Raw genomic sequence first — 26216 nt, 5'->3', positions numbered from 1 at the left:
AAAAAAAAAAAAAAAAAATCTCTTCTCTCAGCTCTTACGTCAAGTATCATTTCCTCATAATTCATAACGCTGGCGCAGTGAGCGCAGCGCATGCTGCTTCAAAGCTCTCCTTTTAGGAGCCGGCCAAAAATGAGCTGCACATTGAGTCTTTCGCCATAAATTCCTCATAACACTCATGAACTGACTGTACAGGTGAAATTCAAAGAAACGTTCCCTCCCTTTGATAGCTGGGGCGCACGAACCCAACAACCACCCCCCCCAATGATCGTACTGTGATGCCGGTTTTTACCCCCAAAAAGAATACGCAGCGCAGACGCCACACCAAATACATGAAGATGGGTGCGCTTTTCTTCCGATTTCTATCCAGAGGTTTGGATAACACATTGCGGGAGTGTGGAGGTTCTGATCGCGCCACTGGTTTGGCACAACTTCCAGCTCTTCTCCATCCCATACCAGGACGAACAGGCAGCGTTATACATGAGGGGGGTCTCCAAGAACACGCCGCTTATTCTCGCAGTTCTAATGAGATCTTTAGGGTCAAATCTTTGCGTCTGTGCCACCCCCCACCCCCCCTCTCCCTGAAACATGACAGAGACTGATCACGAGCTTTGCCTCCCCCCCAAAAAGAAAAAAAAAAATCTTCCACTGTATGTATGAAGCGTCTGAGCCCAGAGTGGAGGAGGAATCAGACTGACGTTGTGCCAGTAGGGGTCGCACTTGTATTGTGATGCTTCCATTGAACATAATGGGGAGATCCAAATGAATCTACATCTCCTCTCACCCCCCTCTCCCTCTCTCCTGTTCTCGGGATGCAGTCACGTTGTTGAAGCGCAGTTCTCCCATCATAAGAGAAGCTCTCTCTCTCTCTCTCTCTCTCTCTCTCTCTCTCTCTCTCTCAGCTGCAGCCCATGGAGGGGCAATCCATTTATGACAGCAAAAGGAAATAATGTATTAACCCACTACCCCTCCACATGTAGATTAAGGCCCTATTGTAGATCCTAACCATTAAGCCACTTTCGTCGTTCAGCGAGAGTGTGCATGTGTGCATTTCCGAAGAAAAACCTCATTAACAGTCATTATTTCCAATTATACAATGGCAGCACAGCCCGAGAGCGCACCTTCCTTTATTTCCATATAGATGAAGATGCTATTAACAAAGTTCAGTCAGTCGGAGGATACTTGGCTTTCTTCAGAGAAAACGCAAAGAGTTAAAAAATCAAGTTGCAGTCGAGCGCCGAGCAGATTGCTCCTGCAACGCAGCACCGCTGTGCTCCGAATTCATCAGCGTTGTTCATGGCTGAATAAAATCTGGAAAATCACCTCTGACTCTGGCCTTCAGAGGTGTCTTCAGAGAGAAAGATTTATGTTCTTTTTTCTCCTGTTGGGCAAAGACTGAAACACCACAGGACTAAAAGCCACAGAGCAACACAAGACGGATAACAAATAACCTGTCAGCGTGCATCGAGCCACCATGAATGACATCTGTTTGTAACCATTCTCTCTCTTTTTTTTTTCATGCATGCTCTGGCAACATAACTCTATTTGCATGTCATGCCAATAAAGCAAATGGAAATTCAGAAAGGGACCTCCTGCATGCTAATGAAGCATAAAATGACTGATGCAATTAGTTCTAAAGGAAGTGAACATATAGGAGTGAGGAGACGTACTGTGGCACAGAGTGTGATCTTCAAATGTAGCAGGGAGGCATAGGTGTGTGTTGGGCATCAGGTGCAGAGAGAAACAATGTTCACACCCTTATATAAGTGAATAGTAGTGGTCTTTCTTTGTTGGTCTCTCTCATACGTACACACACACACACACACAGTGGATTTGTAGGAAGCCAAAGAGGTATGTGCAGTGGGCAGACAACATGTTGAAGCCTGAGTGGTAACAGACGATTACTTCCACTGGGCTTCTCATGGGTGCTCATGCACACGTCAGGGCACGCAGAGCAGATGGCTGGGGCCTGAGAGAGAGAGAGAGAAAGAGAGAGAGAGAGAGAGAGAGAGATTGAGTGAGGGAATGGCTTGGAGGAAACCGATAAAGGAATGAGCCGACAGAAGAATGCCAGAAGAGATGAGGAATAGTTTGTGTGTTTCTTCAAGGGCCCACTCCAGCAAAATTGGGGGAGCACCAGAGGTCGAGATATCCTGAATTTGAGTTCCAAAACGAACTCTCACTGGATCTTTTACTTCTTCTAATGAACCCTGACAGCATCTTTCATTAAAACCTCCCGGCCTGATGGATGCTTGTGTCTTTCAAATGACACAATCCTTTGGAGAGCTCCTCCAGAGCTTGTAGAATGTCCAAAGACATTATACAACTGATTTCCCAGACCGTGTGGCAAAGCAAAAGCAAGATCAGATGAAGGCCCCGTTGACTTTGGCAAAATAATGGGAGCTACATGCTCTTCCCATAGACCAACTGTCAGTCAGAGCGTGTGGGTGCTCTCGTGGCGTCATTCCTGGGACGTTGTGATGCTTCAGTTTCCGCAGCAGGTGCAGAGAAGGTGTCTGTCACTGCTGCTTCTAAATTCGTTGTTATATTTGGGGGAAAAAAAACTAAACGAGCTTGTCAATCAATGCTGAGTATTTAAAACGCTTTAATTTCTGTGCAGCAGAAGAAAAAAAAACCCAGTGAGACGCAGGTGTTGAAAGTGTATGTAATCCTGCTAATATCGCACTCACTTTGTATGCAAAGGCCTGTGGACAGTGCCTAGCTTCAGCAGCACATTTGCATTCATACAATTTCTTCTCTTCTTGGAGTTGATTTTCTTTTCGAATGGCAGAATCTCATTTTGTGAGTGAAACTCTTGAAATAGAAACGGGATGGAAGGATACACAACCTGTGGACAGAAACTCGCTGGGAAGAAAAATGGGAATAAGAGACGGAGAACGATGGCAGGGGAGGGGGAATGTTTTTGGGACAGATGAATACACGGAGAAACAAAGCTGAGTTATTTTCGAATTGAGTTATTTTAGAATTAGTCTTTGTGTAACTGGGCAGATATACAGCAACGAGACAGTAGAGTAGTGGCAGAAAGAAGCTGATGAACCAGAACCAGAGAAGAAGGAAGAAGCTAGAGGCTTTTGAATATGGTCAAGGATGGAGAAAAGCACTGCTCCCCTGTGGTGTAAGGGGTTAAGTCCATAGATCTCGACATCCTCACTTTGAATCAGGCCAGTGACTTCATCCCTACCTCTCCCTTATTTTCTTTTATCGTTCTCCATTGTTTTCGATCTCTGAAAGGGAAAGGGCACTGAAACAGAGACGAGGATTTGAGCCCTAAGAGCGTTATAGTAAGGTCGGCCGGTGCAGCTCCAAAACATCCTGTCAAAAGTATGTGTCCAGTTTTGATGATCTTGTCGAACCCTCCTCAGTGTATTCACAGCACATGAGCGAAGATTTAAAAAGAAATGCATCCTCTGTCTGCATCAGCTGTGCTTGGATATAAAGTGGACCAACTTGGCGGGGGGGAGAAAGTAATGCAGGGGTTGACGGTTGATGCAATATCAAGGGTAGACTTCCACAAACTAGAAAGTATGTATACACACACGTGTCCTCTGGGCTGTGGCATAGTAAAACATACACTTATCATCCTCTGTATCAACCATTCTGAGCCCAGACCCTGTAAATAAATCATATCCATAGAGTGTTCAGTGTGTTAATCTAATTTTAATGCCATTTAGGAAGATAGAAGGAAGAAGGAATGTGACCGCGATGGTAAATGTAATCATATTAATCATCATGTAAAGATAATGCTGCTGAATTATTGATGCATGTGGAAAGATATTTGTGTGTGGACCAGAAACGCGGGGCTTTGTGGTGGCGAAGCTATGTGGGAATAGTGCGAAAAGAGAGAGGTGTGTGTGTGTGTGTGTGTGTGTGTGTGTGTGTAGAGTGTGTTCCTGATTTTCTAAAAAAAGAAAACGAATGACACGGATATTATATTTCAGTTTCACCGAGAAAGTGATTTTAAACTTAATATGAATACGTATGTGCACAGATTCTATTTATGGTTTGAGTCTGGTGTGATTTAAGAAGTCTTTGTGTGTGTGTGTATGTGTGTGTGTGTGTGTGTGTGTGTCTGTGAACGATAGCCAGTAGTGTTGATGTGCTTGCCAAACATCATTTAGTGTTGTGGTGCCAAGAAACAGTAGCCTTTGTGTGACAACAAACTGCCCCAATCCGATTTGGCCGGGGATGCTCCCTCTGTTTCTATCTCTCTCTCTCTCTCTCTCTCTCTCTCTCTCTCTCTGTCTCTGCATTGCCTTTACTTCATCTGCCTATTTTGCTCCTCTTTTGTCCGTTTCCCCTCCCTAAAATCCCCCTGTGATGCTGCAGAGTTGAGACAAGGCGAAAGAGAGAGAGAAACAACAGTCTTTTGTTAGCCAGATTTCCACATCATCCAATCGCAACTGAAAAATAAAAAAAATAATCTAGTCAGCAATGAACCCGCCTGTTCCTATAAATACCATAGCTCTTGTTTTGCCAGGCACCATTACTGTATCTACCTACAGTACAAGGTGTGGCATGTAGAAAGAACCCCTGTATGTTCAGTATGTGTACAGTACACATGGAAACATTATTATTCAGCTTTTCTGCTCAGGAATTCATAACTCTCCTGTAACCTCCACAAACTGCTGATAAAAAGCATGTTAACAGTTTGATCATCCAGCTGAAAATGTGATAACTAATCGTGAAATGTAAAACACAAAACCAGAATGGCCTAGTAATGTCATTTATCCAGGAGGCTTGAGTTGAATTCCTCTTGACAGGAAGAGACCATCCTGTCTGAGCGCTTTTGAGCAAGACCTAATCGGTAAAACCGGCAACATGGGTACTGTTTTGTTATAGGCCTTCTCAATCTCCCACATGAATTATGAAATACCGCCTTCCTTTTATTTATCTTGTATTTTATATTAGTAAGATACATTTTTTCCACAGAAAAATAAATATCAGTCCCGTAGAATTAAGTGATTTCTCAAACTCCTCCAGCTTTTGGGAAAAGGAGGGCGATGTCTTCCTGACAGAGACACTAAGAATCCATTAGGCATCCGGTGCCCTCTCTGCAGTGAATGGACTGAGATTTGGATGATTCATCCTCAGGTCTGCTCTAACACTGTTTATGCTCAGTTGGGCCGAGATGTGGCGAGGGGATTGAGGGGTTGGGGGGGTTTGCTTGTTTTAAAAACACAGGATGACACAATGAGCCCACATGCATTATTCAACTCACAATAGAGCCTTCCACCAGAGACTCAGTTCATTCATTACAGAATCACAGGGTATGACAAATCCTGGCCTGGAGGAAATAATCCAAACCATCATCATACTTACAAATAATGTGGTAGCGGTTTTCTCTTTTTTTTTTTTTTTTTTTTACTTCCAAAAAAAAGTATTCTGACCAGGATACTGCTCACTATGACAAATGAGCAGCTTAAAAGTTAAACAGCAGTTGGCAGGTGTAGTAGCACAGAAAACAGTTTGCTTAACTAAATGGTAGTCTATATAAAAAAAGTAGTGCATACTTCCACCAAAGTGTGCAATTTCAGTAGAGGAAACAGTTTTCAGTTTGCATCTTTAGCAGATCCACACCTGCATCAAAATACACTAAAATAACCCAAAAATGTCCTATCATGAAAGAAATTCATAGTTTCTTACCTGCATCGATAACTAATTACAACTTTTCACCAAGTTTGTCTTTTTTTTCATTTTTTATTGCAGATATTTTAAAGGCAGATAGACAAAGCTGTAGTATTGGGGAACTATTAAATCTTCATGAGTCTCTCTATTGTACTGGTTTCTTATGAGAGGACGCTGGTTGGCAACGCGTGGAAGGCTTGCTGTGTTTTTCACAGTGTTGTTTTGTCATTTATGTTAATAGATTAGTAACGCTTTGCAGATGTGACAAGTTTCTTATGGTCTTTTGATCTCGGTGCTTAAATCTGCACCGGTTTCAACAGAGGCCTGATGAACGACAGCTCCCGGGAATCAATCATGTGTCAACGGGCTCTGCACCGACACAAAAACATACGCTGCTGTCATTGAATCCATAAATTGTCAACAGGACACATGGACACATTAAGTGACCGTATGTTTCATGCCCTTCTGGTTTTACTCGCGCTCTGCTGTTCAGCACACCTGCTCGTATGTCATACACATAATCATAAACCGACACACACACACACACATGCACACACTGTTTTATGCTCACTGCGTCCTGGATGTCTGAGGAGGTCCAGTGAGTGTTATCTCTGTAGGGAGAGGGGTGGGTGTAGATTGTGATTTGTGTGTGATGGTGATGTCAGTGCGTGCCGCTGCTCTGATTGGTGCAGAGTAACAGCTGTCACCTTCTTAGCACTGACTTTATCACTGTCTCATATTCACGAGTTCACACATTCATGTACACATGCACACTCTGAAGTACACACAAACCTTTGTTTCAACTCCCGAGCTATCCAGTGCTATTTATAACACTCGCCGGTTGGTTTTAGTCTGTTCTTTTCAGTCTTTATGTAACGTGTCACCTACCTCTGGGATACAACATGATCTCTGTGTGTCTAAACACTGTGCCACCACTCTGTACAAAGAAGCACTTACACAAAAATCCAATAAACGCAGGTGAAAAATGCTCAAACCAACATCAAGCGAGTATCATGCGGCAGGTGTAACCGACTTTTCACACCAGTTTATTAGTCGCTGAGAAGAAGTCCAATATTGTCGTGCTTGCCATATTGTGTTCCTTCTATTAGACATTTAATTAAAAATCTCAATCACATATACCCCTCTACCAGGTTCATTAAAGTGGAGTTAATGCAGTGAGAACACAATGTCTGAATCATCTCTTTGATTCCTGCGAACCTGTGAATGATTTGTCCAATTTTGAAATATTAGAGTGTACTGCCATGCCAGCACCTTACTAATGAAAAAAGGATGCTAACATGCTGATGCTATGCAGGTATAACACTTACCATGTCATTAAGATTCATCCTCTGGGCACCATGAATATCTGTGCAAAATGTCCAGGTACTCCATCCAGTAGTTATAGATATTTTAATGGACCAAAGCGGTGGACGAAACCACCTGGAGCCATGCTGCTAGTGTGGCTAAGAATAATAAAATAGTACTTTCAGTTATAATATATTGCCAAAACACTTTCCCCCCCATTCCCCCAATAAGACGTGAACTCTATGTCATGAAAACCAATCTCAATCTCTAATACACACACACATACATATTTGCATAATATTACAGTCCTGCGCAACATTACAAATAATTGAATAACTAAATCAAAATCATATGAACGTTCAGTACAGTTCATCTCATGCTGTCACTCACAGCGTCCCCCTTTATAAGTTGTGCGTCAGTCTATGCAGCAGGTTGGGTGTTAAGATATTGCGCTGTCTGCCTGCCTCTTCTGAACAGCACAGCTTGCTCCTGAATCATCTGATCCTAGCAGTCGTGACCATAAAGAATATACTTGTTAGTCATCTTCTTTCTCTCACCCCTCCGCAACTTCCTCTCAAGGCCATCTCCCTCCCCGCAAGGTTTATGTGTTTAATAACGAGAAGAAGTGGCATAAAAAAGAAAGATTCAACCTGAATGTGTGGGCTTAAAGAGCTGTGCATTAACAAATTATCTCCCGTCTTTTTTTTTTCTCTGCCATCATCTTTCCACAACCTTCTCCCATATCCTCTCGTCTTTCTGGTCTGTCTTCATCTGCTCTGTTTTCCCTCATCCTCTTTCCATGCAGGGGATGAAGTGGTTTGGCAGTATGTCCCTCAGCAACAAAAGGAGTAAGAGGAGGGGTAGAAGGAGCAGCAGTTGTAGCAGTAGCACTGGTAGTAATAGTGTGCTGCTATCCCTGGCTCTGCTGGTGGCGGTGACCCTGATTGCAGACCCCGTGGCGGCTCAAAAGCAGCGAACTGGCAGCGCCTCGGAAAAAGTGCCGGTCCTGAACATTGCGGTGATCCTGGGACGCACACGCTACATCTCGGACCGGGACATCCGAGCGCTGTGGAGCAAGGAGGACCCCATCGACGTCAATGTGGTCACACTGCTGGTCAACGAGACCGACCCCAAAAGCATCATCACCCACATGTGCGACCTGATGTCCGGGACTAAGATCCATGGCGTGGTGTTTGGGGATGGCACTGACCAGGAGGCCATCGCCCAGATTTTGGATTTTATTTCCTCGCAGACGCTGATACCCATCCTGGGCATCCATGGAGGGTCATCCATGATCATGGCTGATAAGGTATGTAGCAGTTTGCTGAGGATCATGGGTGGATGCTGTTTGACTACATGGATGTTGTTGATGAATGGATGGAGTTGTGCAAAGCCATGTGGGGTATGGAGCAGACTGAATGGGTGAATGGTTGAGTTAAAAATGAAGTCATGATTGATCGATTGCTTTAGAGTTATTTGCCAAAAGTTCTGGCTTTGCTTCTTTGTTGAACCGAGAAAACCTGTTATCTTTGGACACATTTGGCTGTCTGGGCTGTCTAAAGCCTGTAAAATGTTAATAATATCTTATCATGCCAACAGACTGGAGGAAAGCTTTATTAACTCAAATATCAGTGCAGCTCATGTCTAGAAAAAAGAAACATAAAGAGGAACCACACTAGCATTGGTGGTAGGAGATAATGTGGGGGGGACTGAGGTAAGTATCTGCAGTGTTGGAGGAATGGATGGAAGAAGAGCGTCGGGAGGGAGGGAAGAAGAATGGATGGCTGAACGAGTAAAGGTAGAGGAAATATAGAAGGAGTGGGTGTGTTAGAAGTTTGGCTAACATCGACTGCGTGGCACACTCGAGCTGTAATCTTGGAAGCCTCCATTCATGGTGCAGGATTCCCTCAGACAAGGTCCTGATTGGTTCTCACGTGTGAATAGGCGACGTCCCTCGCCTGCCAATCACTTTGAACTGTGAATAAGAATAGATGAGCAGCGCATGATACTGTGGATGCATGAGCCAGTGCTTAGCTCCTGGCATTCATCAGATTCACAATGGGGATATTCTTATCTGTGTTATTTGCCCAGTAGATCAAAGAAGGCTTAAAAAACCTGTGTTAGCCAGACTGTCCTTAAAGATGCTACATATAGCATCATTGTCAAATTATTGACAGACACAGAGCCTTGGTGTAATTATTGTAAACGTATTATCCAATGGTTTTTGAGCTAGTTTTTTCAAAATTACTACCACACTATCCAGAGATCCGGGCTTCTTTCCCCAAAACCTAGTGTGTGTTTGACTTCCTCTCACTCTCCCAAAGGGGATAAGTCTTTTTTCAAGGTCCACCAGTGCAAGAAAATCACAAATCTATAGCTCCAGTCCCACTGAAAGAAAAGCATCTTTCTTCCTATTTCATGCGTTGAAGCAATCTTTCTCTCAGGCGGTCCCACCACTTCCTGTGGCCACCAATAAAACATGTGGAGGCTGCAGAACCTCCTCTGCGAAGATCTTGTTTGTTTACAGTAAATATACAAATGTCTTGAAATTCAAGTAACGGTTTATCGATCTGGTAATGCTACACGTGGCACCTTTTTTTTAAGAAGAGGAAAAAAAGAAAGGAGGAGGTGAGTCTTGAAATAGAAGAGGTGGCGAGGGGAAGCAGAGAAATGAAGGGGTGAGGGATAATCCCTGAGCTTGACCAGAGTCGAGGCTGAGTGGAGGGGAATTACAAAATGTCCTGATTGGCACCTGCCACACACCACCTGTTTCAGGAGCATGCACACACACACACACACACACACACACACACACACACACACACAGCATCATGTCCCCTGTCAGCGAGTGTCACTGAAACAGCAACGATTCAGCTCCTCGACAGCGAGAGTGTTTCCACTGCAAGAACAGATGAGGAGAAAATAATCCACTTCAACCCGCCTCTTCTCTTTGTTTTCTTTCTCACGGTTTCCTTCTTCTCTCCCAACCTATCTGTCCATCTGTGCTAGCTTCAGATCCACACACTCTAAATGCTGTGTGAGAAATTATCTCCGTCATCACAATACAGACCCTTATATACCTCCAGGTTGAGGTATGATGTATGTTTTTAATGCTTTTTAATCTTTCTTTATCCCCTTGGGATTGCAAAACACCGTTAGAACCTCTTTGCACTGTGGGAAGTTCAGCATCATTGTCAATGCTCAGTTTCTTCTGGACATTCTGAGGATGCGACGTTTTCACCTGGGAACAATTACTGTGTGTCTGAGGACTTGTTAGACGATTATCATGGTGGGTTTATACCAGATTTTCTGATAATATATCAAGGGGAATCTCATATTTAAAAGGAAATCCAAGCTTGGGTCAAGGCCAAAGATGCTGAAGTGGAATGTGAAAGTCAAAAAAGCACTCTGACATCTACTGTGCCCCAACTAAATCTTAGAATATATCAGGAATATTTAGGGCCTCTTTTGTTATCAATTAACCTCTTAATTATGTTTTCAATTAAACATTTATACCATAACATTATAACGTTATAACATTCTAACATTTTCTATACTAGTAGATATCTAAATATGTTCAATTTGTAAATACACACCCGAAAAGATCAACTAATCATCACTACTGAGAGGTTAGATTGGCATATTTGTTCAAAAAATCATTTAATCCATCATAAAAATAGCTCTAGATTAATTAATTTAACTATTAAAATATCCATATTTTTAATAAACCTGAGGTAAATCCAGGTCCTGTCATCACTTGTATCTTCAGAGCCAACACACACATGCAAAAACACAACAGCTAAATCTGTTCAGTGAGTGCTGCGGTGTGTTTTCATTCCAAACAGGGATTAGGATTCCTCTAGTGTGTCGTCTGCTGTTTCCTTTTCCTCGTAGGGTTTACATCGTCTTTTACCCTCCTTTTAAAAGTTTATATAACTCCTCGCCCTCTGTAGGTTACGGTTCATGCGGTTACCCTCTGAAATGTAAGTAGCGGAGCCTTGTTCCATGCAGATTTTCGCTAATCCTCATGTGAAATACGAGGAGAAGCTCGCCTCCAATGATTACGCCCTGTAAGACCCTCAGTGTGTTTGTCTATTCACGATTACGCCGTTACACTTGTGTGTGTGTGTGTGCGTAGACGTGTGTGAAATTTCCCTGCGTACATATGCTTTGATGCCTCCATGTGCGCTGAATATACTTTTACTCTGCGTGCGTGTTTCCTTTGCACGTCACTGGGAGGCTAAATCTCTTGGTGCTGATGACTTCCAGTCAAAGCTGTTTCCACGTCAGCCCCTGGAGAATACTATCTGAGAGCTACCCCCGTTTGAAAAAGAAAGCCTCTATTTACGCCTCATCTCTTCTTCATCTTTCCTTTTTTTTCTGCTGTTATTCTTTCTCCTTGTGTTGCCCCTCTGCCCATCTCTCTATCCTCCTCTCTCTGTCTTTCATTCTTGTTTGTTAATTAGATAAATGTTACAGTATCTCCTTGTTGTTAGCCCCTTCCATACATCTCTCAGCCTTTGTTGAATAATGCATCCCTCGCCTGTATTGAAAAGAATACATTATTGATTAAGGAAAATAACGTCTTCCCTTGCTGCATTCTCAGCAGTTCATTTTGAACGTACCACCCTGGCAGCTTCCTAAAAACTCGGTGGCTAGAAAAAGAAAAACTCTCATTGTTGACTTTTCTTACCTTCACACTTTTATTCTTTTGAGATTTTGTTCTCCTTTTTCTCTCTTTCTCAACTTTTTTAACACTTGTGCTTTCTCATCCCTCAGCCGGTATAATTGTGTGGGTGGATGTCTGGCCCGGCTTGCTGATTGCCTTCATGTAATTCTCACGCTAAATGGTCATCGACTTGCTCGGTGGTCAATAATGGCAACTGGATCATGTTGGTCACGAACACTGCTCGCTCTGTGTTTCTTAAGTCGTAGTTAGTGTGTGGCTCTAACTCAGAGCTGCCTATTGACGTGTCCAGTCCGATTTGTCTCGCATCTTCTGCTGCCGCAGCTGTTTTCTTTATTTTCTCCTCCTCCTATTTTTGTAGAGCACATCTTGTGAATTTAATCCTGGTCTGTGTGCACCAGATGTGTTAACAGCAGTGTTGGAGGATGTCTCTCTCTGTTGTGCTTCTTGAAGAAGAAGGAGGAAAAAAAAAAACGCTTTGTATAAAATAAAAAAATAAATATGCTCAGAGTCTGAAAATATTGTGATGCTCTTTAATGTTTCTCAGAAGTCGAACACTGCAGGTGTGTGTGTTCTGCGTGGTGCCACAGCAGTATGCATGTCATATCACCACACACACACACACACACACACACACACACACACACACACACAGTACTTTTTCTTCAGAGATCATCCCTTGAGCACCTTAAACAAATGACTTCATTTACATGGATTGATTAATTAATTATTCAGTCCTTCAATTAAATGAATATTAATGAATAAATAATGATACATGTCTGATGCTTAGAGGAGCACAGGCATGAGGCTTCTAGATTATCCTCTGACACCTCCGCCCCAAAATAAATAAATAGACAACAACATTGATTATTCAATTATATATTATATTTAATCATTTCAGTTAATGATGAAGTAGTTAACAAAACTTTTATCCAGTTGAAGATTTCAGGCGGCACAGTGGTGCAGTGGTGAGCACTTTCGCCTCTTGGACCTCGGCTGTGTGGAGCTTGCATGTTCTCCCTGTGTCTGCGTGGGTTTTCTACGGGTACTCCGGCTTCTTCCCTCAGTCCAAATACATGCACTTAACAGCTTAATTGGTGACTCTAAATTGTCCGTAGGTGGGACTGGAGCCTATCCCAGCTGACTTTGGGCGAGAGGCAGGGTACACCGTGGACAAGTCGGCAGCTCATTGCAGAGTCATGAGTGTGACTGGTTGTGGGTGTACCCCGCCTCTTGCCCAAAGTCAGCTGGGATAGGCTCCAGCCCCACCGTGACCCTGATGAGGATAAGCGGTTACAGATAAATGGATTGATGGAGTCAAAAAATTTGATTATGTCATTTGTTACTCAACACAAAAATCAAAGAGATGTTTTACGTGCAAGATTCATTGCAGAGAGACATCCATTAGTACTGAGCTATCTTAACATACCACCACCCCAGAAATGATGACAAGAATTAAAATGATAAATGATGATAATAGTTTATTCAAAAATTCAGCTTGGCATTGTCCTCTTGTTAGCCGGGGGTTGTTTTGCCCTGGAGGAGGTAGATCCTCCTCTCCACACTTGACACTGAAAACCCATTGCCCCCAATGGTTAGGTCGGTGCCCACCAGTGCTGGATGAATGACAAGTTAACACACAGTGTTAAGTGCTTTCCATTCAAAGTTGACATGGATGCTAGTTGGATCAAAGATACGTTGAATTAAGGGTTTGTGTTCTTTGTGTACAGTAAGTCGACCGACTGGACAATGAAAAGGGAAACTTATTACCCACAGTTACTCAATGTTTCCATTTAACTACAGTAATTAAGCCATGACACACAAACGCATTCAGTACAAACACACACACACACGCTGCAAGTGTATTTATGTAAATTATTGATCCTTAGCAGGGGCTTGTCGATAGATCCCGGGATAATGAGCAGTGTTTTCTGATCACGCATATTGACAAGCGCTCTAGCATGAACTCCTTGTATTTGTGTCTATTTGTGGCATGGCTGAAAAAAAGTTGTTTTTTTATACCAACTAATCACACACACCCTGTAACTGCCAGCATTAATGTAGTAGATGCAAACGTGTGTGTGTGTGTGTGTGTGTGTGTGTGTGTGTGTGGTGTTATTTTGATCAAAGGACATTATTCATCCATCCTTCTTGTTGTTGCCCCTCAGGCGGTATAATCACACACAAACACACACACACACTCTGATGGTTGTTGCTGCGCGCTCGTGTAAAAATGTACATGTGCCCTGGTGCTGTGTGTATATATATGTGTGTGCGTGTGTGTGTGTCTATGCGCATGTACTTTATCGATATATTGCCAACACAGGCAATCTGTATTTGTGTGTCTATAATTGGCCGTGTGTGTGTATGTGTGTGTGTGTGTGTGTGTGGGCCCAGACTGCGATAATGACATCACTGGGGTGTTGTCAGATATCCTATTAGCCCAGTAAGACTGTCCTCAGTGAGATTCCCATGGTAACACTTTACTTGTTAGCTTTCCTTGTTTTTGAATTCTTGGTGTGTGTGTGTGTGTGTGTGTGTGTGTGTGTGTGCACGCATAAAAGTGTCTGTTTGTCACTGTAAATATGAAAACACTTATGTGTGCATGCCTGTGTGCATGTGTGTGTGTATGTTTGAGTGTGTGTATTATTCCAATAGTTAGATGCAGCTGTCTTGGAGATGAGGAATGGCCTCTCACTTTTCAAAGGGAAATCGATGAATGAATATGTGGGACCAGAGGAAATAGAGCTGTTAGTTCTTTTTATGAGTATATTTCCCTCCATGCTTCTTTCTGGCTTCCCCTAATGGCATCTGTTCCAAAGTTTGTATTTGTGCTCCCCATCCCCATTCTCCCTTTCTCTCTCTTCCTCTTGGACCGACTCTTTTCCGTTCCTCCTCCGCTATCTGTGTGTCCTCGCCTCTTTTCTCCCTTCACCCTCCTTTAAAAAGCGTCTGTCGCTCCTTTTTTTCCTTCCGTCTCTCAGGAGAGCCTCAGCTTAAGCCTCGGGAACAGGACGACGGCAGCTGAGATCGCGGCAACGCAAAGTTGCACATTACACAAGCAGAGGGAGAGTGAATTTTAACAGTGTCAGCTGTAGCCAGGTAGACCAGTCAGGGTTAGGAGTGGTAAAAGCCATTTTCTGTGATAAAATCAACTGACTGGGAAGCTCTGGCATGGTAAAAACCAAAAGTTATGACCCGTACCATCCAAAGCAACTTTTCCACTCGTAATTAACTGACAAAGTCTCAGGCTGGAACGGCTCACACTGTGTTATGTGATAGCTAAACTGGAATATAAATTGATTTTGAAGTCGTACTCGTGTAGGCATTTACTTTAGTCTTTAATCTCCTTACAAACTTCATCTTCTCCATTTTATCCTTCTGCTGCTACTTTTTTTCCCACCGTTGTCTTCTCACACTCTTTTCCTGCTGTGAGGGATGTTCTAATAACGCTCTGCATGCTTATGACGGCGTGCAGGAAAATTGATCAAGCCCCGTCCTGAGCATTTGCATACTAGTTCAACAACTGGTTCAACATTTGTTCGGTGCTGGTGCCATCATTGCTGTACAAGTGTGTTCTGTGTGTACCAGCCAGGACCACTACAAGGATAAACAAACAACAGCCTGGCTAACATCAGGCTAATCCTCTTGTCTGTTTGTCTTGTGTGCATTTGTGTGTGAATGGCTGGTAAACTAATGTGTGTGCATTTTTGAGTGGGTGTGACCGCGATATATTATTATTATTTTGTGTGTGTATGTGTGTGTTTCTTGTTGATTAACCCAAGTGTCTCAGCAGTAAATTGAATTTCTGATCTGCCTGACTCGACTCTTGTCAGCCACCATAAGCCGACAGAAATACCCTACAATAAATATAACATAAGCTCGGTGACTGAGAGACTGAAGAGACACACAGAGAGTAACACAGCTATCACAGCTTCGGAGGAGCGGATTTTTTGTCATCTCAGCTTAAGCCTGACTAATATACAGATAACACATGCATGCGGTTGCTGGCTGCGAGAGACTTTTCATTCCACGTCTTTGTGTCACGAGGCAATTGCATCGGTGCGAGCATAAATGTGAAGAGACGCTTCGGTTGCCGCGGCCTTCAAAGACACATTTGCTGAGTTTGTGAATGTTGAAATGGTCTGATTAAATTGTCTACACTCGGATTTTAGGCTGCGGGACCTTAATTCTTGGTGTATACTGCAAACTGCTTCATTATGAGCGACAGCTACTTATTAACTAGAAACATCTTTCAGGAAGACTTGTCAATCACCGTTATGGTGGAGGGGAGAAGGAGAGAGAGAGCGATGTGAGTGAGAGGTTGATTTTTCAGGCCGTATTATCACCACCTACTGTCACTCACGCTCCTGTGATACCCGCAGATAAATATCAACTAACTTTGCCCCTCGGGATGTTGATCTGATGGCTTATTTATGTTGACATGAATATGTAACACTAAACGCATCACTCTATTGATTTCATCCACTCTGACAATCAGAGGGGAAGTCTAGCTAGATTGACAGCTTGTTCACGATGGATGGTTAAAGCAGATTTTGTGGTTGTGTTCAAGGGTATAATGTTACAACCTCCACAGGCGTGCGGCTGCAGCCATGCTGATATTTGACTCCATATGTGGCCAGATTCCAGATCAGTCCTAGAAAGCAGCTGCCACAATTTGTTTTAGGTACATTAATATCTTCCCATTGTATTTCATTTGAGCATATTCACAGATGACACAAAATCTTTGTCAGTAAGTGTGTGATTACAACATTTCTTCAAAAATCTGACCTGATCTTTCATACACCGGGAGTTGCCTCACAATATTCTTGTCTCACAAAAAAGCCAAAATGAAATTTGTTGTCTTAAAGAATAAGTTGGACAAAACCTTTAGGAAGTCAGGTAACATGCAAAGAGCGTCCAAGTATGGAAGAGTTTGTGGTGAATGATTAGGCTAGGCACCGGATTTAAACTGAGGAGACTAAGGTTTGCATCCGATGTTATGTTATCAGTCAAGATTTGGTTATATTTAGGCAACAAAACGCTTGGTTTAGGTTAAAACAAGTCAACAACTTTTGTCTTTTACATGGTTTTTCACATGAACAGCAAAAAGCTCTAAAAGTAAAGTTTCAATCCAAGATTACCATCTAAACACGACCCTGAAACCACCTGTTGTGTACAGAAATGTTGAAAAGTTCCTTTAAGTGTTGGTAGCCTTGTCAAAAGCAACTAATGACATGTTAGAGTTTAAAAAATTTAATACGTAAAGATGGAAAGAAATTCTTGACTCACATGTAATTTTTGCTTTTGAATCAGAAATATTTAGTTTGTTTAGTTTTGTTTCTTTTAAAGTGTATGTAGAGTAAGATTAAATACGTGTTCTGAGTTTGTCCGACCAAAGAATGAAGTGTTATTAACCATCCAGGCAAACTTGAATACTTTAAAATATTGACAAGTTTATGAAAGTAGGTGTCAGAATCAGGTAAATGAGCAGTGTTCTCAGCTCCAGGACTGTGGGGGCGTGTCCGCTGAATGTGCTGAAGCCACGCCCACTCATGCGAGCACTCAAGCAGTAATTTTGAAGCGACTGAAACGTGTCAGATGAGTTCAGAGAATGACATAACTAACTTTGAAACACTCTGACAGAGATGAAATCATCTCTATCTCTCTGCTTAGGGTGGCCTCAGCGTGTCATCGAGCCACCCTTTAGGACCGCCCACAAAATCCTGGACTGAAAACTGGTGAAAAACTGTTTTGACTGACTGACTCCACATTTCAGTAATATATAGTTCAAAGTCTTTTCACATATTTTCAGCAACTATTATCCAACATATTTAATGTATTTTGAAAGAAATCTCGATATTGCATTTCCAGAGACTTTAAAGTGTATTTTCAAGTATCCATGTGGGTCACTTTGTGCTGGATATAGTAGGCTAGCTGATTCAACTGCTACCTCAGCAAATTTTGTTGCTATGGCCTTGATAATTTCCCAACCTGAGGGCAATGTAAATTCAAAATGGCAGTCATGGGAGGTCCACTACACTGTTCAGGGGTTTAGACCTCAACATCAGTAATAAGGAGGGAAACCAGGGAGCCTTTAACACACATGCTCGGTTATTAGCAATCTTTTATGAGGTCAGTAAGACTTGATTGGTGCAGCAAGCACAGACACAGGTATCTTCATCCTCATACTGTCTGTGCTTTCACATTTCAGCAAGTGTCTCTGATGCAGCATAGCGTTCTTGTTCTATGATTATTGGTGCAGTCCATCCTCTAGGCTCGTTTCTGCAGTGATTTTCTTTAAAACCACACTGTGACGTCTTCCCTTTGAGCTGCTTTGAGATTATGAATAAAAAAACCTTCGTTGCCGGAGGCTTAGACAACAGTCAATTGCTTTAAGTTTGATCTAATTAGACGAGCCACAGAAAAAAATAATATTAATAATAATAAACGACCTCCAACTCCTCAAACTTACAGAAAAAGAGGGTCAGAAGATGGGACATGATAGAGAGGGCAGGAGGAATTTTTGCTGAGGTTTTCCCAGAGAAAACTTATAAATGGGTCATTGTAAAATTGTGAAAAAAAAGAAGGCTCATCTTTCATTTTGGGCTATAACTGCACGGATTTTGAGCGCAGAATATGCTCTCAAAAGAGGTCATTCCTGTGCAGCTTTCTTTCTCTATCCTGATCTTCTTCCTCTCATCTGCATCTCTCATCTAATCTTGAAAGTCTATCCGTCCTCCCCTCTCTCTTTCTTCCTCCATCGCGGGTTGCTGTTAAGTGTTTGGAGATTGAAGTGAGAGATTTCTGCTCGTATCTATCGCGGCCACGTCGAAAGGAGCTGGCAGCAGCTGCAACCCCGCACTCCCTCTCTCCTCTCTGTATATGCACCCATTCACACACACATGCAAACAAACAGCACTCAACAAAGCTGTGTCCCTTGCCTTCCACTGCTTTAGGTTTCAGAAAAGAGAGTGCTTGATTCCGGCTCTCCTGTCTCAAATGCTTTTTCTATCTTTCCTCCATTTCTTTCGCTTCTACTCCATCTATTTCTGACTTAAAACACCACACACACACACACACACACACACACACACACACAGCACACACACAGTCATGCAGAAACGCTGTTGCCAGATTACTCCGCAGTGTCTGCAGTGAACGAGCACAATCACGTTAGACCAGGGCTGGCTTGCTTCTCTCGCTCGCTCACTGCATCCTGTGTGGAGCTGCTCTGGCGTAGCAACACAATTCCATTAAAATGGACCATAGTCTCTCCCTTAGCGTTTGCGTAGTGTAGCCTAGCCCAGCACTGCACCATGTTGGGGGCAGTGAGCTGTGCTAAAAGACAGGGAACGGAGAGATGCAGGCAAGTGAGAGTGACATGAATTAAATATCCCTCCGACGAGCCTCTTCCTTGTTTCACTCGTCTCTCCATTATGATGGAAAGCCCCGTGGAGCATGAAGTCAACCTTAATTGTTCTGAAGTAGCGGGCTAGATGGGCGCAAGGATGGATGGATGGATGGATTGGGGTAAAAAAAAGGGTTTGACTTGTAAGAACGTCCCTGTGTGACAAGCGGCGAACAAGCTGTAAGCACCGTGGGGGGCTCTCAGGGAAAATGGCATTATTCATGTTTTATTGGCACGCTCGGTTTATTTGTCCCTCCCTGCCTCTCCCCCTCACTTTCTCAGTCGACGTAATGTACAGCCAGGCACTTTGCTCTTAAAACTTCAGCTTTGAAAGAGAAGGGAAAAAAAAAGAAAGGATGCTGCATCACATCCATTAACATGAAAGACAACTTAAGAGGTCTTGTCGTGCCTGACAAGAAACTGGAATGTCCTTGTGTCTCACTCTCTACGGAAAGCCACACATGCGTCTCATCTGCAAACTTTAAACCCACAAAAAGTAACAGAATATTAATAGCCCATGCTCATCTTTTAACTTGTCACCCTTAATGTTTTACAATGCCGTTTTACGTGTTAAGTTAAGGTATAAAGCTTGTACTGTATCGCTGTTCGTGGAAATGTGGTGGACACAGTGACAGCTTCGTGTTTTGTAAGAATTCAGCAAGACACCATTATGCAGTAGCTGATACTGTAGGCTTCAATGGCTACGAATGTGTCCCAATACATTTTTGTCTTCCCGGTTTAAATGCTGCAGTGAACGACTTTTTGGAGAGAACTATTTTTAGTTTTCAGGTCATTTGCAACTTATCTCAGCACTCTCGGTTCTTTTAACCGCAGAGTCCTTAATATGTAGTCCTTAAAGTGTCGCGTCGCATCATGTAACTGACGTAGCGCACTGAGCTCTTTTTCGCTTTTGGATTGTGGTGTTGTGGAATTCAGCTGACTTCAAAGATAGAGGGGAAGAGAATGGGGACAACGAACAAGTGACTCAACAGCTTTCGCCTTTAAAAAAAAAAAAGCGACAGAGGGAGAAAGAAAGAGAGATGGAATGAGCACAAATGAGAGAGAGTTAAAGATAGAATAGAGGTACAGAGGAAACCGGAGAGAGGCTGAGGGGCTTTTAAAGAAGCAGTCTTTAATTAAGTTGATAGTGTGTGGTTATTAGCGATAAGGTTTTTTTTGCTGAGAAAAGACAGCCCGCATCCTATTAAAACCCCCCCGCCCCCATCCCTCCCCTCGCATACTGTAATTACTGTATGCAACCTTTGTTAATACGAGCGCTGCGCGACCCATAAATCCGTCCTCCTGGTACTCAGTGTGATAAGGCATCAGCTTCAGAAACATGTAAATAAATAGGATTGATTCATTGAAAAGTGTTTAGTCTGTGCTTCTTGTTTCCCCTGATAATGATGTTAATGACTTAAATTAACTGGCTACAGTCAATCACTCTTTTTTTTTTCTTTCTATAAGTATAAGTGGTTCTGCTTCATTTATGTTAGGGCGTCACCTTATTTAATAATATGTTGAACCGTTGATCACATTCTTGTGACTGTCAGCGTGTAATCGTTGTGTGTAATTAGATATTGAACACTTAGCATCATATGGTTTGTATTGTTGTCCCGAAGAATAAATGTTTTTTGGTGTTATGTTTACGCCGAATGACTTGAGATTGGACACTAAGCTGGCTTAATTGATATTTTGGACACTTGATGGGAGCAGAGCAAGCTTCATTATGTTCACTTAGCTCATTAACTAGTCGCCAACTTTATTCGTCTTCCACTTGATCCTTGGTAAATACCGTACAGTTGGCTCATTAGAATACACCTGCCTGCTGAGACAGGAGGCAAGGTTGGTGAGAAACAGTGAGACGAAACAGTAAAGGTGTCGGCTGTAAGCCCAAAATAGTGAGCTGAAAGACGCTAAAATGGTAAATAAAGAGTTCTTTAGTGATGCCTTTCATGTTACATGTAGCAATGTGAGCAAACTATTGACTAGCACAGTTTGGATATATTCTAATAACAAAATTATACATAGCACAGTATATGTGCCATATGGGCCATATGTGAGCACTTTAAAGAAAGTCAACATCTGGATTGTACCCTTATACAATATTTCAGCATCTGTTCCTCTATGTTCTAGTTTAGTGCTTGCTCCAGCTTCAGCAGCACCCTTCTTCCTCTTCTCTGTCTGTCTTGTCTGTTTCCCTTATCCCTTTCTGTCCATCTTATCCAGCCTTTGGTGCTTTTATACTCTTTTTTTTTTTGTGGGGGGGTGGGCACACAGCGAGACATAAGAGGAGGATTTAAAAATAGCAGAAGTACCAGAGGAAGACAGAATAGGATAGGAGGGATAGGACAGATGGGGGTGGAGGGAGTGGGGGGAGGGGTGTCAGGGTCAACGTTGACAAATGGGTCTGCGGAGTTAGCCGGGGCTCCGGGGAGCACCGTCAGTTAGGTCAGTGCACCCCAAGGAGAACAGGGAAATGGGGTTTTTACCTGCTGCCGAAACACCTGAGAGGGAAAAAGAGAGGGAGGGGAAGGAAGACAGGAATGCATGCATAGAGAGACAGAGAGAGTGAGAGCATAGCATTTGTGACAAGAATGAGGTATTTCAGCTTTACTCCCCTGTTGTTTCAAGATACAGTTGCAGGGTTTGCAGTCACATATTGTTCAGATCAGCAGCTCGCAGCAGTGTATCCTTTTACCCAAGTACTGTACTGTGCATGGGGTAAATAAAAATAAATAATATATTCCCATTTCCCCAGGAACTACATTCATATTTAACCACTGTGCAGTACGTAATTGTTGACCAGTCTCTGCCGTGCAGGAAGTTATATGTTGTTCATTTAGCAAAAAATAAAGCTCAGGGCGGCTTGTTATTCTTGGTAGGTGTAGGGAAGCAGAGAGTTCATGTGTTGCCTCAAAAAGTGATTCTAATCTTTGTCTCACTGGTTTCAGTAAGCTTACATGAGCATACATTATACGGCATTTATTTATCAGGGACACATGTTTCCCTTTAAAAGTCTGACTGAACATCATCGTATTTGCAACATCGTGTCTGTAGCTGCAAAACTGAGGACAGACATTTTAATGTTCTTTTTATTTAAATTGTATTGCACTAAATATGCAGTACAAATAATAATAATATAAAAAAAAATCTTTCTCACCAAAATTTGACTTCTGACAGCGTGGAGACCTTCATGTTGGAAAATCAAAAGAGTTGCATGCATACAATGTAGAGTTTACGATTTAATAAAGGGTGTCACATCTGGACCATCATGGTTAATGCAGTTTTATGGAATTCTTGTGTTTTGCATACATTTTTCATACTGACATGTCTTTATTCTTTATACGGAAATCCTACACATGAATTCGATGATGAATCGGTTGAAAGCTTATTTCAGAACCTTTGCAGATATTCTCAAATGTTACTCAGCTGATCTGTGGACCGCCAGTGCCAATCCTTTAAACATGAGATAGCATACATCACTTTATAGTTTGATATAAGGACACACGCGTCTCTTTAAAATACACTTTATCCAACTTCCCAACAAACTAACTCCTTGTCCTTTATATGCACTTCCTCCCAACCCTATCTCCAGGTAAACCACTTTGTGATAGCTTAGGTAAGCTGTCCTTGAGAGAAGTGATCCTTTATTCCCTTCACTGCAGTAAACCCACTGCCTCTGCACGGCCGACCCTGGCTTTCTGTGCATGAATACTGAAGCTTCTCAATGAATAGAGACCAAGGTTTGTTATTAAGGTTTTTGAATGAATCATAATCACTGACTTTCAATAGCTAATTTTGGAGGTTTGACGAGGAGTCATGACGAGGTGGAGCTTTTTTTTTTTCTCGTTGTTCCGTGTGTCTGCGTGTGCAGCATTTGCACATTGACGTGAGCGTTTGGCTACAACGTGGTCAAGCTTTTGTATGTCTGTGTATGAGTGTCTGTGTATGTGTGTGTGTGTGTGTGCGTTTGAGATGTTGGTTTAGTCCAACCTTGACAAGTAGGAGAGGGCATTGTTAGTGCAGCCCCACTGAGAAATATGCTTTGACAGAGAAACACATCCACAAAGAACACAAACTTCTTAACTTTGTCAAAGTGAAATTTTACTGAGCACAATATCTCACCTAACACACACACACACACACACACACACACACACACACACACAAAACTATGGGGCAGATTCTCCTTTATCTATCTATTGCTTAAACACTGGCTTTCACAGTCTGTGTGTGTGTGTGTGTGTGTGTGTGTGTGTGTGTGTGTGTGTGTGTGTGTGTGTGTGTGTGTGTGTGTGTGTGGCACAGCCAATGATATGTCTATGTATGTTTAAAAAAGCATGACATGGGGTTTGAGGCCACACACCACGTGGAACCACACACACACACACACACACACACACACACACGCACATACACGCACACACACACTGTTAAGCACAGTTAGCTATTGATGAAGACTAAAAGCTCCCTCATTTGACTCTGCTCTCCCTGCAGTAGACTAGCTGTAATTTATTACTGTGTGCAAACACACACTCTCACACACACACCCACACACACACAACACACATAAATGATGGCTTTGCAGTGCTGTCACTGCAGACCAAGGCCAGCTGAAGCTATTTATTTAGCATTCTGCTCAATGCGTGCGTGCATGCGTGCGTGTATATGTGTGTGTGTGTGTGTGTGTGTGTTTAGCAGTGTCCTATAGCCCAACAGTAATAAAAAAAACAGCTGCTTATTCAACAGGAGTTCATTCATCCGCGTGTACTTGGAAACACTCACTCAGTACATTTCCTGTAGGATTTGCTTCAAATAATCGATCCACCTTAACCAGTGTAGAAAACTCGAGTAACAAAAGAGGACAGTGACTTACATGTACAGGATTTCAAAGTGGCAGTCTCCTGCTGTCGGGACCAGATTTGTGTCTTTCCAGTAAAATATGATCATAAATTCTTTTAAGTGTTTGACATTGTGCCAAACTGTTCAAGTATTCTTTCATGTTATTCTTTGTTTAGTGCTTAGTATATTGACTGCAGTCTTTTTAAAGATGAACTGAGTCTCGTTTCTCCTCTTGATTGTCACTTCTGTTTTCCGGAGCTGTTTAGTTTCTTTGTTTTACACAGGAAATAAAGACAAGGGAGATAAAAGCCCAAGGTCTGGAGGCAACACAATCATCACGCTGAGGAAATTTCCCATTTAATAACACAGAAAATAATTCCATGTGTTCCTTTACAAAACACAAACACTCATTCCAGCTGGAGACTTTCTCAACATTTAATTAGCAACTTTGTACCCGTCACTAACTGACAAATAATCAGCAAAACGCGCTCCGGGGCGATCACAACAACTGAAATTGTTTCCTCTTAATCTCGTGAACAAAGATATGTTGCAAATGACAATTTAATGAATTAACAGTTAGCTGTAGTAGGCGCTCTTCCTGTGGTACTGATGATGAAATGGGTCTTTAAAAGACATTTAGAAGAGTTAGGGTAACTTCTTCTGTGTACCAGACTTCACTTTGGAATCCTGATGAAAAATTATGAAACTTATTGATTGTATTGAAGGGCTGAATTAATATTTTAAAGCTCAGTTTGCCACCCCCCACCCCCCACCCCACCTCTCATGATGTCTGAAAGCTGTGAAAATCCAGCTGCAGTTTCTGCTTGTTCGACAAACAAACAAGAAAAGAAGGAATTAAGAAGACACACACAGACACACAGACACACACACACACACACACACACACACACACACAATGCAGGATTAGTCAGCCAGTTGTGCGATGGTAAAATGACTGCAGGGGGTGTGGTGATTAACTAGCCTGATGGGATCACAGTCCCTCCTCACTTCCTCTCCTCTCCTCTCTTCTCCCCCTTACTGTCTTGTGCATTCTTTTCCTAGTTCTTCCCACTACAGCGTTTTATAGTTCCTCCCTGTGTGTGTGTGTGTGTGTGTGTGTGTGTGTGTGCTGAATTGGGTAAATTGTTTTCAAGGTTCCTTCCCAGCTTGCAGTCACATTCTTTCAGATGCAGTGTGTGTGTGTGTGTGTGTGCGTGTGTGCGTGAGCTGTCAGGTGTTCCTGTCCCTGTGGCGAATCATCTGTCTGCTCCTTAGGGGTCGTCGGCAGGTGCTTTCTAAACAGGCCTCCCCCTGGACACCTCTGTCCTTGTCTCTGTCTAAAAGTACCCATATCTTCCTCCTTTAACTCTCCCTCACACCTATTGTACGTTGTGTGTGTTTGTGTGCGTCTGTGTGTGTGCGCATACATGAGATTTTTTGGGGGGTTTTTGTTCTTTTTTAAGTGTACCATCTCCAGCTTTTCAGTTGAAAAGACAGCCTGCAGCCGACAGCCTGCGTGTAGTGCCTGCAACAATGAAACACTTCTTCACTGTTGTTGTACCTAACAACAACAACAACAACAACAACAACAACAAAAAAAAAGGTAACATGGAAGCGTAACAGTGAATTCACTTGGATCAGATGGATATTTGTGTCAATTAAAATAAGCTTACTGCGCTATTTTCATGGACAAAAGCATTTTTGTAGTGCAGGTAAACAGAGCGTACCTACTTATTTTTTTAAGTTGGCATCAGGTACACAAAACTTCTCAGTCCCTTCGGATGTGCATCATTCTTTTTTTTTTCCAAGGATTGCAAAGGCATGGAATTGTTGTCCAGTTTTTATGTGTATGGAGTGAGGAATATTTCACTTAAACTGTATAACAGAGTAGTGTGGCTAACGTTGACCCTGACTGCCGGAAGTCGAGCAACAGAAGTGAAGTGACAATGATAAAACGTTGACTCTCTGCATTACGACGTTTAATTTGCGATCGCGTGTCTTCCTCTCTTTGACTTTGACGGGCTTGTACTGTACACGGCGTCTCATCGGCCCGTGTTTGATCTCCTGCGTCCGCTGATAACAAGTCCTTCTGACCGAAGCTTTAAAATTTTGCATTGTATGGCCGTATACCGCGGGGACAGAGATCAATTCCACAGCATTGCAGGCAGTGGGGATAATGAGGCTTTTCCATTGATTAGAATTTAATTGAGAGGCAGCGATGGGGATGAGGGAGGCAGGAAGTCACTCAGCAACGTGAGGCTGCCCCCTCACACTCCTCCATTCTTCATCAGAGAGCTCCTTTCATTCCTTCACTTCTTTTCACCG

At 42.6% G+C, this 26216-nt stretch overlaps 1 protein-coding gene across 2 annotated transcripts in view; it reads left to right on the top strand.

Moving 5' to 3' along the window:
• grin2aa (glutamate receptor, ionotropic, N-methyl D-aspartate 2A, a) overlaps nucleotides 1–26216 on the top strand; it is a 129009-nt gene that overhangs the window by 3388 nt on the left and 99405 nt on the right. For both annotated transcript variants that reach the window (XM_010729168.3, XM_027285432.1), the window contains one exon: nucleotides 7754–8257. In XM_010729168.3, the coding sequence (XP_010727470.2) occupies nucleotides 7757–8257 (501 nt within the window). In that variant the 5' untranslated portion in view covers nucleotides 7754–7756. The remainder of the gene's footprint in view (nucleotides 1–7753; nucleotides 8258–26216) is intronic.

This window comes from Larimichthys crocea, chromosome XII (genome assembly GCF_000972845.2).
Source record: "Larimichthys crocea isolate SSNF chromosome XII, L_crocea_2.0, whole genome shotgun sequence".
Taxonomy (NCBI): domain Eukaryota; kingdom Metazoa; phylum Chordata; class Actinopteri; family Sciaenidae; genus Larimichthys; species Larimichthys crocea.
The sequence above is the reverse complement of the archived record's forward strand: the minus strand, read 5'-3'. Positions and strand labels throughout refer to the sequence as shown.